Source organism: Eleutherodactylus coqui, chromosome 2 (genome assembly GCF_035609145.1).
Source record: "Eleutherodactylus coqui strain aEleCoq1 chromosome 2, aEleCoq1.hap1, whole genome shotgun sequence".
In the NCBI taxonomy this organism is placed as follows: Eukaryota; Metazoa; Chordata; class Amphibia; order Anura; family Eleutherodactylidae; genus Eleutherodactylus; species Eleutherodactylus coqui.
The window spans coordinates 68,216,471-68,231,286 of NC_089838.1; the positions used below are offsets into that span (position 1 = coordinate 68,216,471).

At 41.5% G+C, this 14,816-nt stretch overlaps 1 protein-coding gene across 3 annotated transcripts in view; it reads left to right on the top strand.

Moving 5' to 3' along the window:
* ATP10B (ATPase phospholipid transporting 10B (putative)) overlaps positions 1–13,574 on the top strand; it is a 361,387-nt gene extending 347,813 nt beyond the window's left edge. For all 3 annotated transcript variants that reach the window (XM_066591077.1, XM_066591078.1, XM_066591080.1), the window contains 6 exons: positions 544–669; positions 4,489–4,689; positions 6,629–6,709; positions 8,981–9,085; positions 9,565–9,749; positions 10,782–13,574. In XM_066591077.1, the coding sequence (XP_066447174.1) occupies positions 544–669; positions 4,489–4,689; positions 6,629–6,709; positions 8,981–9,085; positions 9,565–9,749; positions 10,782–11,157 (1,074 nt within the window). In that variant the 3' untranslated portion in view covers positions 11,158–13,574. The remainder of the gene's footprint in view (positions 1–543; positions 670–4,488; positions 4,690–6,628; positions 6,710–8,980; positions 9,086–9,564; positions 9,750–10,781) is intronic.
* The last annotated feature ends 1,242 nt before the right edge of the window (positions 13,575–14,816 follow it).

Consider the following 14,816-nt stretch of genomic DNA (forward strand, 5'->3'; position numbering starts at 1 on the left):
CGTTCACAATTACAATTAAAGGTGTTTTCACATATGAGGATTCCTCTTTCCTGCTCTGTACAAGGATTCCCGGGGATGATCGGTTCCATCTCTGGATGGACATGAACAGCGCTGTGCGGACCCTATTGATTAGAATGAGGTTCGCCCTCTTTCCGTCCAGCAGGCTGGCTTTTGGATGGAAGAAAAAGCGCTGCATGCAACGCTTTTTCTTCCAGTATTTTCAGCAGCGTCTCTGACAGAACCACCCATCAGAGGTTCCGACGCCGATGTGAAACCACTCTGACTCACAGTTCAATCCTGCTTATAGGTAGAGATACACTTTAAAAGCAGCACTAAGACAATATTGTTTCTGTGCAGATGAATGCTACCTTATCTTCCCATTATCAGCCATTTCATGCATGGGTTGGCTATATTGGTCACCGATGTAACTATACACAGGAAGTGCAGAAAAATGTTGACTCTCTAATGCTGAGAAAGCTTTACATCCAAATTTGACATACAGCACCTACAAATTTGTAATAGGTCTTTTTCTTTTAATTCTAGGCCGTTATGTCCAGTGATTTTGCCATATCCCGCTTTAAGCATTTAAAGAAACTATTGCTCGTCCACGGCCACTGGTGCTATACTCGACTGGCAAAAATGGTCATCTACTTCTTCTACAAAAACGTGGTATGTGTTCTTATATGTTGTGGTGGATGTAAAAACTATTATGATTGGGTCTGTGAAAACTGCATGCATAACAGGAGAAGATTATCCGGTTCGAGGTATAGAGTAGGATAATACATAATACATTACCGCATACTCCAGAGAGGTGCCACTAGACTGCTTCAGTGTTACAGGACCCGCAGAACAATTGTAAGTTGAATAAACTGACAGTGGCCTAGGAAAGACCATTGTGAAGGCCTCATAGGCATGAGGGAGAAGTTAAACCAGCCGATTTCTGGTGGGGCTATCATATGTGTGTGGGGTCTTTCTGAATTTCCCAACCGATAATGTTGGTAAAAGAATCGCACACATTGAATTTCAATGCTTGATCCTCTTGTTGCCCCTGAGTAAAGGAAAAGACTATCCGCGCTCCAAGGAATACGGGGCTCCGATGCAGGATAATAACGTCCTTCTTTATTAATATTCCATCACTGGTTTCGCGAGCAACGCGTTTCGGTAGATATAATACCTTTCTCAAGCCCTATACATTTACAAATGACTTACAAACATAAATAGGCACTCACATGTCCTCAGAATTGTCTACAGCACGGTGCAAGGCAGCTCCGTAATTAAAGAGGCGTGGTACAAGCCTCCCAGGTAAATCACACGCCATACAGGTAAGACACCTGAAACGCACCATCTGCGTTCCATGGTCTTCAATATAACTTTATTTGGATTGCTAATGGACAGCAATCTCCATCAAAACTACGTGCACACCCGCTATACGCTGGTTATAAATAAATAAAAATTTCAATAAACATACTCAGAAATACACAATATTCAGATAAAAAACCAATGAATAAAGTTTGCATAAATAAGTTATCTACGAGTAACTTCTTTGTATGTTATCAATCAATATAAAAAATGATATAATCGCAATAAAATGCATATTTACCTATGTTTACACAGCACTTCTCTATACATACATTATCAATAAATATCATACGTGTCTTACCTGTATGACGTGTGATTTACCTGGGAGGCTTGTACCACGCCCCCGCTAATTACGGAGCTGCCTTGCACCGTGCTGTAGACAATTCTGAGGACATGTGAGTGCCTATTTATGTTTGTAAGTCATTTGTAAATGTATAGAGCTTGAGAAAGGTATTATATCTACCGAAACGCGTTGCTCGCGAAACCAGTGATGGAATATTAATAAAGAAGGACGTTATTATCCTGCATCGGAGCCCCGTATTCCTTGGAGCGCGGATAGTCCTTTCCTTTACTCTGTGTACCTGTACTAAGCCCCGGTCATCCGGTGTAGCTTACTTGGAACGGTCCTGCGGCTCTCCGATTAAGGTCGGATGGAATAAAGGCTTAATTATAAGCGAACGTGGATCACCTTTCGAAAGGTATCCTCGTCTGGCACCAGGTGAGTTAACACTCATTTTTGTCATCTTTGTTATAATTGTATAACATATTTTGAAAAAGACATCGAGGCGCCCCCTTATAACATACTTGTTGCCCCTGGAGTTTCCACCAGGACTGTGTAGCAGCGGCTTTCTCCACTCTGCCTATAGAAAACACAACTGAATAGTCTAGGTGGACCATATGCCATCTAGAATATTTTCCTTTCTGCCATCAATTCTACTAATGGGTCTGTATAACTGTATAAGTGCTGTATAACTAAACTTTTTAAAAACTTCTGAAGTGTCATAGTGGGAATCCGGGTGCTGAGACCCCTACCAATTGCTACGACTGTCATCTCAACTTTCTATGGAGCCCATACATTGCTCTGAGCTGTGACGGAAACTAATGAATGCGCATAGCACTCCGATGAATGTTTCTGCCGATCAACATTTCAATATGAAGTTTTTAAAAAGTTTAGTTACCCCTCAACCAAATCTCAACCTGTGTTGTGGCATTAATGTAAAGTTGTAGTCCAGAAGCAAGACGTATGGGAGACACCTATATGTAATCCTTCTCTAGTGCGATGTGCAGCTGTCTCAAGCTGCGGAAGGTTTCCTTTTTCTTTACGACAGTATAGTCAGTAATTGATTATGGCATCTATCAAATTAAATTAGCGCTAACAATTTGCATACACAACACATAATTTATGATGGTTCTAGTCTCAGACAATGCTAATGTAAGAAAATGTGTGAAGATGTAACATGAAATTATTATATTAGCTTTTAGTTGTCCTGGCAACCATTTTTTTGTACAATTCTACTCTTTTTTTCTGATGCAGATCAAATTAAGCACTTTTTTTTATTTTGTTTAAAGTTTAATAATGCAAATGATGTGATTAGTGAAAATGAACCTAATTTGAATAAATGAATCGCACGCGGATAGAATTCCGGCATCTTTAAATTCAAAGGGAAAAAAGAAAAGAAGCGCAACTGAAAATAAAGACGTATTTTCTTTATTTCATATTTAATGAGCGATAAAGACTTAAAGCCAAGAAAAATCTTTAAACAGTTTTTCCTCCTTCCGGTATTATTACTGCTCAATAGAAGACAAACTCATTAATCTTAAAACGCTTGCCACCAACATAAAAGCTCCACTATCTTACCCATTAACTTATGAATACGTTAATCGTGTTTGTAAATGAATGTGATTATTCCACTGGGATAATGGATCTGCAGAACTGCGATCAATTTTTCTAATTTTGTTCTGAGTCCTGCTTATGAATATTGTTCTAGTAGAAGACCGCTCAATACAGTGAGCAGCAAGACAAAAACTTCCCAATGATATAAGTAGGTTAGATGAAAATACCAAGGAGGTGGTGGAGGTTGTCTGGCTAGAGTGCTTGAATGTTGTAGAGGGAGATCACTTTCTTTTGGGACCTGAGCAATGTAAAGAGTGGCTGCTACTCTAAAGGTTGATTTACACGCAACGATGATCACTCAAAATTTGTGCAAAAACAATGGCTTTTGAGCAATAGCCACTGAGTGTAAATGTGTGCCCATCATGCACTTACCGTGCACTCTTCGGCCATCACTGAGTTCAGCTCGGCATAAAAGCCATCGTCCCTGATAAGAGGGGACCACATGCTGTGTTCTCCATGGGCAGCGCTGATAACATTGTATGCAGCTAGCAGCCCCCTGCAGAACAATAGTGATGTATTTAGAGAACAGACCACCCGCTGTTCTCTAAATACATGCAAATGAAGCTAATTAGCCCATTAGTACCTATGCAAAATGATCGCTCAAACTGTCAGTTTCTGATGAATTTTGAGTGATCATCTATGCGTGTAAATGGATCTTAAAGTTCTTAAAGAGTACTTGCACTTTCTTTTTTAATGTATAGAATAGGCGATTGTAAGTGGCAGTGCATCAGGAGGAGCCATAGGCAGAATAGAGCGGCTTCTCCTCAACAGCACTGCTTACTCCCCACCAGACCCAATGCAGGGACTCAGCGCATCAGGCTGTGGCATGTAATACTATAGTGTTCACCTGATGCATTGAGCTCCTGTCTGTACATTGGGGCCAATGGGGAGTGTGTGCTGTGAGGAGAGAAGCCGTACTTAGAATAGAACACTTCTCATTTACAGTGTCAGGAGACAGCAGCATATGAGAGGGACGTGAGAATTGTAAAACATGAGGGTGGTGGGACACAGTTTTTCAATTTTCGTTGGTCAAGTCTTTTCCATTTCTTTCTTTTCGATAAAACCTTAAGCATTGTCAATAGTTTTTCAACTGTTGTATCAAGTATATTTGTCCTCTTTGATGTTCAGATGGACATGGACAATAGCTACAACCCACATTGACCATGTTTCCTCGTAAAACCTGTTTATACTTTTCGATCTATTTAATAATGTTTAACTTTTTTTTTTTTGGCCAGGCATATGCCAATCTCCTGTTCTGGTTCCAGTTCTTCTGTGGTTTCTCAGGTGCCACGATGATTGATTCTTGGCAACTGATCTTCTTCAATCTCTTCTTCACATCTGTGCCTCCACTTGTTTTTGGAGTAATGGACAAGGATGTATCAGCAGAAACGCTTATGAGTTTGCCAGAGCTTTACAAAAGTGGACAGCAGTCTGAGGTACACTGTTAACTTTGAATATACTCATGTTTTAATTCATATCCAAAGCTGTCAAAATGATGGCATTTTGCTTTGATTCTGATTACCCTTGGCAAATAGTATCCCTGAAGAAACATATTAATTTTACATAGCGAGGCAAATTGCTTTTGTTCTCTATTTGAACAACCGTGTTAATATTTAATTGAATAAATTATATACTTTTCTCTAAGTTATCAAGAAGCAACATATAGACCTTGAGTGACTTGTGAAACAAATATTATTATTAGAGATGAGCGAGCACCAAAATGCTCGTTCCTCGAGTCGAACTTCCCGCGATGCTCGAGGGTTCGTTTCGAGTAACGAACCCCATTAAAGTCAATGGGCGACTCGAGCATTTTTGTATATCGCCGATGCTCGCTAAGGTTTTCATTTGTGAAAATCTGGGAAATTCACGAAAGTGATGGGAACGACACAGAAACGGATAGAGCAGGCGAGGGGCTACATGTTGGGCTGCATCTCAAGTTCCCAGGTCCCACTATTAAGCCACAATAGCGGCAAGAGTGCCCCCCCCGCCGCACTGTCAGCATAAAGATCGTTCTCCTCTGCCACAGCTGTAACAGCTGTGGCAGAGAAGAACGATGTTAGCCCATTGAATTCAATGGAGCCAGCAATACAGCCGGCTCCATTGAAAGCAATGGGCTGCCGGCGAGCACGGGATGAATTTTCGGGAAGGGCTTAAAAATAAGCCCTTACCTGAAAATCATCCTAAAATGTGTAAAAATAAAAAAAAAATGTATACTCAACTTTCCACTGAAGCCGGAGTTCAGCCGCGTCTGGCCGGCAGTTCTCCTGAACTGCTCTGAGTAGTATTCAGCAGCCGGGGATTTAAAATCCCCGCCTGCTCAATGAGCTGCCTCTGATTGGTCACAGCCTCACCAATCAGAGGCAGCTCTCACTCACACCCATTCATGAATTCATGAATGGGTGAGTGAGTGCTGCCTCTGATTGACAGCTGAGAGCTGCCCTGATTGGTCCCTGCGCTGAGCCAATCAGAGGCAGCACTCACCCATTCATGAATTCATGAATGGGTGTGAGTGAGAGCTGCCTCTGATTGGTGAGGCTGTGACCAATCAGAGGCAGCTCATTCAGCAGGCGGGGATTTTAAATCCCCCCCTGCTGAATACTACAGAAAGCAGTTCAGGAGAACTGCCGGCCAGACGCGGCTGAACTCCGTCTGCAGCGGAAAGGTGAGTATACATTTTTTTTTTAACTTTTACACATTTTAGGATGATTTTCAGGTAAGGGCTTATATTTTTAAGCCCTTCCCGAAAATTCAGCCCGCGCTCGCCAGCAGCCCATTGCTTTCAATGCAGCCGGCTGTATTGCCGGCTCCATTGAATTCAATGGTCAGTGCTCGTTTAATCGAGACAAGTACCGCGTGGTGCTCGTCTCGAGTAACGAATATCTCGAGCACCCTATTACTCGAACGAGCATCAAGCTCGGACGAGTATGCTCGCTTATCTCTAATTATTATATTAAGTTCTTCCGTAAAGTGTGGAGTTAAGCATCCCACTGCTCCTATATTGAATGTGTGATCTACAGATTTGTTCATTCTTCATGCTCTCCGAGGTCCAGAAATAAAGCTGGGGAGAGACATGGAGTTGTGATCTCTTGTATTTCATGCTACCAAACTTCAGGTTCTGTAAATATGTCTTGAATAGTTCTTAATAAGGAGAGTAGCTATAGGAGAAACAGTCACACCCGGACCATTGAGTCTGAAGGGGCCCTAGGTCTCCTCTGCCATATGAAAACACACCAGTGTTATAAATTACACATAGTAGTAAGTGGGGCCCTTGGTATAAATTTTGCATTGCAGCCCAGTAGCTTCAAGTTGCACCAGATTATTGTATAGTTGTAATGATAATTGTTGGCAGTATTGACCGTATGTTTACTTTTCTAGTCATACAAAATGTCTACATTTTGGATATCAATCCTCGATGCCTTCTATCAAAGTCTTGTCTGCTTTTTTGTTGTTTATCTTGTAAGTACTTCATTTTGTCTGCAATATTGAAAGTTAGTTGTCATTGCTTTTTAATAAATGGTTGGCCCATAACATGGTCAATGTCTGGAGATAAGGGGAAAAGATGAATGAAATAAATCAAGGGCTGAAAATTGGAGAGAGTTTGGAACATCCAGCAAATACCTAAGAAGATAAACAAACAATAATTGATTCCTCAATAAAAGGCTCCAAGCTAGGTGCTAATAATAGGTAAAAAACAAAACTGAGTTAGGGTGGCTTCAGACGAGCGTGTAAAACACGCGTCTATTAGCCCCAATGCATTCCCTATGGGGTGTGCAGATGTCCGTGCTTTACAGGCGTGTGCCTGCAAAGATAGGACATGCGTGCACCATTGGGAATGCACGCATTGTTTTCAATGGAGCCGTGGCTGCTGCCGGCGGCTCCATTGAAAACAATGGTCTGCCGGCATCCTTTCAGGGAAGGGCTTTACATATAAGCCCTTCCCTGAAAATCTAAAGTTTTAGTGTAAAAATAAATAAATAAACTTACCCTCCGCCGCTGCCGTGTCCCCCGGGGGGATGAAGAACACATCTGCCGCATGCGGCAGATGTTTCCTTTATCCCCACTAGTGAAAAGTATTCCCTGCTGCTACATCTGCCACATCTGTGACAGATGCAGCAGAGGAATTCTTCAATTCTCTACTGCTGCTGGCACCCCATCAATTGCTTTCAGGGAAGGGCTTTAAATATAAGCCCTTCCCTGAAAATCCTGTAAAAGTGCTGTAAAAAACAAAAAAAATAGATACTCTCCTTGCTTCAACTGCCGGGGCTTCTGCTGTCCCCTGCTCTGTATTGCTGATCTATCAGCAGGCGGGGATTTAAAATCCTTGCCTGCTGAAAGAGGTGAATGTGATTGGTTGAGGTGCTCAGCCAATCACAGGCAGCTCTCGCCAGTCATTCATTCGGCCCTTCCCTGAAAGAAATTGAGGGTGTGCAAGCAGCAGAATCCTCTGCCGCAGCTGTTATGTGTGACAGCTGTGGTAGAGAATTGAAGAATTCCTCTGCTGCATCTGTCACAGATGTGGCAGATGTAGCAGCAGGGAATTCTTTTTACTAGCAGGGATGAAGGAAAAATCTGCCGCATGCGGCAGATGTGTTCTTCATCCCCGTGGGAGACACGGCAGCAGCTGAGGGTAAGTTTATTTTTTATATATCTTTTTTTTTACACTAAAATTTTTGTTTTTCAGGGAAGGGCTTATATGTAAAGCGCTTCCCTGAAAAACAATGCAGCAGCAGCCACGGCTCCATTGAAAACAATGCATGGACCTGCATTCACACGTGTTTTTGCACGTACATGAGTGCGCACTTATGTACACACAAAAACACGCTTGTGTGAAGCTACCCTTACTTAAAAGTATAGCTATTCATACATTTGCAGGAGATTACAGAGCTGTTAGTGGACATATAGCTACACATGGGTAGTCATAGACGTATAACTACACAAGGATGGTCAAAGATAGATGCTCCTGGATTTATAGCTACTCTTAAATGTTCCCAGATACATAGCGGCTGATAGGTGTTTCCAAAGGTACAACTCCATGTGTTGGGTTCCAGTAATACCCACACATGACTATAACTCCAAAATGTATAGTGTTGTATGGATGTTTCTAGAGATAGGTTATTTTAGATGTCCCTGTACGTATAAGACCTGTATGTATAATAAAACATACCCTGATAATAAGCCCTACCCCGATTTTCAAGGAGGACTTGAAATATAAGCCCTACCCTGAAAATAAGCCCTAACCAAACTACATGAAAAAAAGAAAAAGGAATACTCACCTAGCAGGCACCGTTTAGGCCCCTCCCGCTGGGCTGCAGTGCTCTGCCAGGCTTCCGTGTAGTCCTCTTGTTGGTGACAGGGCTTGAATACCACGCCTCCAGCAAGCAATTGCTCTTATTGGTTTAGGAGCGCCGCCTGAGCCAATCAGAACCGGCACTCGATGAACTAATCCAACCCATTGATTGAATGACCTCAATGAATGGCTGTGATTGGTTCAGAAGGCACCTGCTTTGATTGGCTGAGGCGGTGCTCCTGAACCAATCAATCAGAGCAATCGCTTGCTGGAGGCGTGGTATTCAAGCCCTGTCACCAGCAAGAGATGCTCTGTCAGCATTGAGGACTGCATTATTTATATATTATATATCTATATACATATATTGTAAAAAAGTATACAGAAAATCTTTTCTTGCCACACTTAAACATTTGCATTTTGCTATTTTATTTCTTCTCTAGACATACTATAAATCTGGGATTGGTCTTTTTTCATTTGGCACTCCTATGAACACTTCCGCCCTCCTTACAATATTGCTCCATCTTGCCATGGACATCAAAAACTGGGTAAGTTTTGATGTAGCAGCTGTTTTTCTTAGCTTTCTTTGATCTGATTAGTAGTAGCTTTGTCTCATGTTAAAGATTTTTGTTGAGAAACAATAGACAGACTAGTAAACACCAAGCACCCAATCAGTCTAATTCAATCAATGCCAGCATTGATTCTGAATGCTCTGCTGACAAATACAATACAATCAGTAGAGCCAAGTCGTACCATGTAGAGATTTCTCACTGGGACACTATGCTCTTTTCTTCAAGCCGCTATGGCTTGCTACACATCAATCTGGTGCTGTAAATAAGGCCTTTTGTATTTCCGAATGATAGGATTTCATATCCTATTTCCTCTAAGCATGTTATAACAATAGGTTTTTAAGGGCCATACATATATACAAAAACATTGTCCACTTGACATATTTTATCCGGGGAGCAAAGAAATATATGGCTAGTTTCAATAAATACCAATCATCATTTCATGTTTTTAATTACAGACAGTAGTACATTGGATCACAATGGTTGGAAGTTTTGTAGCCTATTTTGTCATTGCGTTGGCATACAATGCCATATGTGTTGCTTGTGAAGTACCAAGCCCATATTGGATAATGGAAGCGCAGATGTCAGAACCTGCTTTCTATATGGTCTGTATTTTTACGCCTGTTCTGGCTCTTCTGCCACGGTAAGCATATTTCCTTTTGGATGTTTTTTTCATTTTTAATTACCAAGTATACGAAGACAATATGAGTCATTTAGGACAACACTAGAAAAATGGTAGAAAAAGAAAATTATACCATAGATAATGTCAGCAGCAAAATTCATGAACAGGGACCTTCAAATCCTGCACTAGTTATCTACATTGTATATTGTTAGGCCCATTTACATTCAAATATAGTTTTTCAAATGATTGAAAGATTGAAACTAATGTCCATTAACACGATATCATCGTCATTTCCATGTAAATGGGCTCCATGAGCTGTTTGCAGAGCCCAGCGTGTGATTTAACACACGCCCTGCTGTGCGCACAGCTGCATTGTTCTCATCAGGGCTGCCGGACGATTACAATGTAACCTCCTGGCTACCGTGGAGAACACAGCGTGCGGTCTGTGGAGAGATACTTTATTTCTCTGCGGCTGAATGATGGATTTTAAGTTCACCTTAAAACCATCATTTAGACAAAAAAGGCACGATGGCAGTGTTTACATATAACGATTATCGCTCATTTGCGGTCGTTTGAACGAATTTTGAGCGAAAATCGTTAAGTGTAAATGGGCCTTTAGGCTTTGGTAGCTCTATGTATGTTTCCTGTAGAGACAGTATGGTTAATGTCTGCCTTTTCCAGTTCCTTTCCATCCTTAAAGGATTACAGTAAAGATGTCATAGAGGGGTTCCCTGCTTTCAAATACTGTCTATGAGCCAGTGTAAAACATGTCTCTAGCATTTTAATGGGCTCACCTGGATGGTCTGAGCTGCAGTACCAGATACAACCAGACATGGGCAGTGCTGTACCAGGTGCTGCAGTCAAAGTGTAGCAGTATTCCATTGATTGCTAATATTCCATTGTTCTGTTGATGAGTGGAGATTTTGGCATTAGTCATAAATACCCCATCAATATCAACATAAAGTGTTTTGTAAGGTTTAGTAGTTTGGTTCATTATGCTTTGGTGTGAGAGTCAATTGCAACATATGCTAAAAATACATTTTTGTATCTTAGGTATTTCATCAAAGCACTAAGAGGGACATGTGGTTCTGTTCCTACCACCGAAGCTCACAAACTGGATAAACTGAGCAAAGAACAGCGTGAGTTCAAAATACAGGAATGGAAGGACAAGCGTAGGAATGAAATGACTTCCGACCTTTCCAGCACTAATTGCACAAATGGTTTACCTGCGACTCCAGAGAGGGCGCTTCACAATGTGTGCTCACCTGTCCATGGGGATAGCAGCTACAATTCTCCTAGACATATGGATAATTCAGAATCACCTAATCCTGTACCAACATCAAAAGGGGTGGCAGATCTCTTAAGAGCCAATGCAGAGGACTTCGGTAGATCTAACCATCGTAGGTCTGTTAGTACCGTCACTGTTTAGAGACACAATATTGGGAGGTTACATCCCAATGTACATGTATATATTGTTCAGCTGCTGCGTAACCCATATTGGGGGAAAAGAGGTCTACGTTGCCTCCATTTCGTCAACTGTGAAGTTGTTTTACACTCCGGAAGCCAACCTGATAAATGAAAGTAACTGGTGCAATAAAGACATTTTATGTGAAGAAAAATGAACTATCCTTATCTATGACCCTTGATGCATGTATACTGTACATGTCCCCCCTCAACCTGATGTACTGCTGGCAGACATTATAATTGCACTGTTTCCTGCACTAATTCCTGTTCTTTCCATACAATGCGGAGCATTGTCTCTGTCGTGGACAAATATCTGTATCACAAGTTTACAACCAATGACCTCTTAGTCATTTTGCATTACAAATGGGCTGCAGTTGACAATGAGCCACTTCGTCCCATCATCCATAGCCAGATGATGGCTGCAGATAAACACAAGGGGATTTGTAGCCTGTGTAAAGTAATTACACATAATCCATTGACTTGAATCATGTTTCCTTCATCCTGTGAGTCTTCTGATTTCCTCATTTGAAAAATTTCTCACATTCTAGAATCAACAGTTTATTTAGACCTAGAAGAGAACTAGTCACGGGACATGGCTTCTTTACATTGTGTCAGCCATATGTATGTTGTCCTTTTAAAACATCAAAGGTCATTTAATAGCCAACTCAAGTGCCCTTAAAGTAGGAATGAAAATGGCTTGGCTTTTTTTCTCTAAGATGATGTCAGTCTATGAACTACTGCACACTGATGAGGGGCAAACACCACGAAACAGCTGTCTGTGTATGGATTCTGGCTTAGCTTTCCATTCCCAGTCATTGTTACAAAGCTTGTATAAAGAGTCTAACATTGACTTGCAGGAATGCTGCCTTCCAATAGGTGGTGCTACAGATGTATTGTTCCATCTCCCTTATTTGCCTACTGCAAATTAGTTTGCTGTTTGTGAAAGAAATGAAAAAAATCAAATTTTGTGCAAACTCTTTAAACACATTTTAAGGGACTGCATAGAAGTTTAATACACATGTTGGAAAGCCAAACTGGGCTATTTGACCCATAACTAGATTCTTGAGTCTAAAAAGTCATAAGGCTCTCTCCACTGTCTCCTATTGGCCCTGTGATGAATGCTAGTCATTTCTTGCATGCAGTTGCACTGACAACATACGGATGACCTCATGTAAAGCAGACCTGTCCTAGATTCCCTTATACTAGGCTGGGTTTTGCACAATCTTGGACCTCATTCTTTTTTGCCAAATGTATGTGCCAAGTGAATGACATATTTCTTTCTTTGCCTGACACAAATGCCAGTTTTGATTTTAATAGAATTTTAATAGTTTTTTCTGGATTTGAGCTGCCAGTATTTTCTACTATGTATGTAGATCTTTATTTATTTTTAGTTTTACTTTTGTGGTACAAATAAAATTCCAATTGTGATTTTTTTCCCCCAAATAATATATCACCTATCAGTGTTGAAGGATAGGCTTGAATGGGGGACCCTTCTAATAGGGAATGACCTGTTGGACGCAGATGCCCAACAGGTCGTCCCAGTGATGATCATTCCTGAACTTTTACACAGAAACGAGCATTGCCCTGTGAATGGAGGTAGATCAGGCTGGAGATCGTTCCGGCCGGCCACCTCCATTCACAATAACAGTCATTCATAAGTGAACGACTGCCTGTTTACACGGCTGATACGTCGTTCAGTTCTCTGCATGCAAAAACTCAACAGCGAACAAGAAGTGAACAAATTCTTGTTTGTCGTTCAGTCTGTGCGTGCATTTAACTCTGAACAATTTATCGGCCCGTGTAAAAGGGCCCAAATCCTCGCTCTATGTAAGGAAGGCATTAATGGTGTGTGCTTAACTTCCTTCCCCAGATACTTCGGGCAAAAACACATGGGCGCATGTGCTAATACATTCGCTGCTACAGAGCGTATTAGCGCATGAAGCGAGGTTTATTCAAACTCTGCACTAGTGCGTGCGAGTTTGAAAAAAAAAAGCGGGATGATAGGTCCTGCCCTATCTTTCTCGCACGTAGTATTAACTAGGTGTGAGAAACATAGGGCAAGTCGCGAAACCTTGAAATCAATGGGGTTTTTCGTCCCGTTATGCGGCCATTAAATTCATAATGGGACAAAAACACACCCATGTGTTAAAGCCCTTAAAATACTACACAGGAAGCTATATATCTTACAACTGCACTGTGATCTTCTAGATCAGTCGTATTAATGGTAGGTTTGAAGAATGATAGGCGTGTGTATCTTTATTTTTGATTTATTTTTCATGACTTGTATTTTTTTAATGAAGCATGTCGATCATCTCCACTCACTGTATGAATTGCACTTTTTTTTGCTACTATGAAAATATATAAATTAATATTTCTCATTAACTTTGCATTGCTTTTTATTGTGGCTCTATTCATATTGATGCTTTTCCTTTCTGTCTGGGATATGGTGTCTTTGATGGCAAGGATGTTGTAGTCTGCAGCCATATTTTTGCCATCAAAACCATATGTCGATATCTGTTGGGATTCATTTGCGATTGGATCCGTCATCACTAATTAAAAAGTGCTGCTTGTGTGAACAGGACCACGGCTATTCTAAATCAGGTGAAATAACTGAACATATTTTCTGCTCCCCAGTCATCTATGAGCTTTCATATACAATACAGCCCAGCACTGTTTATACCCTCAAAAATATAAATGGGCAAATTTAGTAAACTTGGCATTTCCTACACCAGGCTTAAAGGCGTTGTCCCGCGAAACAAAGTTGGGGTATACACTTCTGTATGGCCATATTAATGCACTTTGTAATGTACATCGTGCATTAAATATGAGCCATACAGAAGTTATTCACTTACCTGTTCCGTTGCTAGCATCCTCGTCTCCATGGTGCCGTCTAATTTTCAGCGTCTAATCGCCCGATTAGACGCGCTTGCGCAGTCCGGTCTTCTTTCTTCTGAATGGGGCCGCTCGTGCCGGAGAGCGGCTCCTCGTAGCTCCGCCCCGTCACGTGTGCCAATTCCAGCCAATCAGGAGGCTGGAATCGGCAATGGACCGCACAGAAGACCTGCGGTCCACCGAGGGTGAAGATCCCGGCGGCCATCTTCGCAAGGTAAGTAAGAAGTCACCGGAGCGTGGGGATTCGGGTAAGTACTATCCGGTTTTTTTTTTTAAACACATGCATCGGGTTTGTCTCGCGCCGAACGGGGGGGCTATTGAAAAAAAAAAAAAAGTTTCGGCGCGGGACAACCCCTTTAATAAGATTTGTCACAGAGCACTGAATACATAAAGGGTGCATGCCTCTTCATGTATTAAGAGCAGCTCCATGTGCCTTCACAGTCCCCAGCTTGGGGTGTAAATTATACATAAATCTGTGGGTCTGGGATGGCCACGTCCTCTCCACACAAGCCCCACCCACTTTTTAACAAGGCGGCTCAGAAGGCTTAAAAGTCTCAAAATGTTTGCACAACCGACCCTTGGGCAAAATTATGCAAATTTCCTACACCAGAAAACTGGCATGAAGCCTTTAAAAATGCCACTAAAGTTTTCCGTTGCTGGTCACTGTATCAATTATGCACTTGTAACACTCAAAGATATAAAAGGGCAAACATATGAAGGCTTTAACAACAG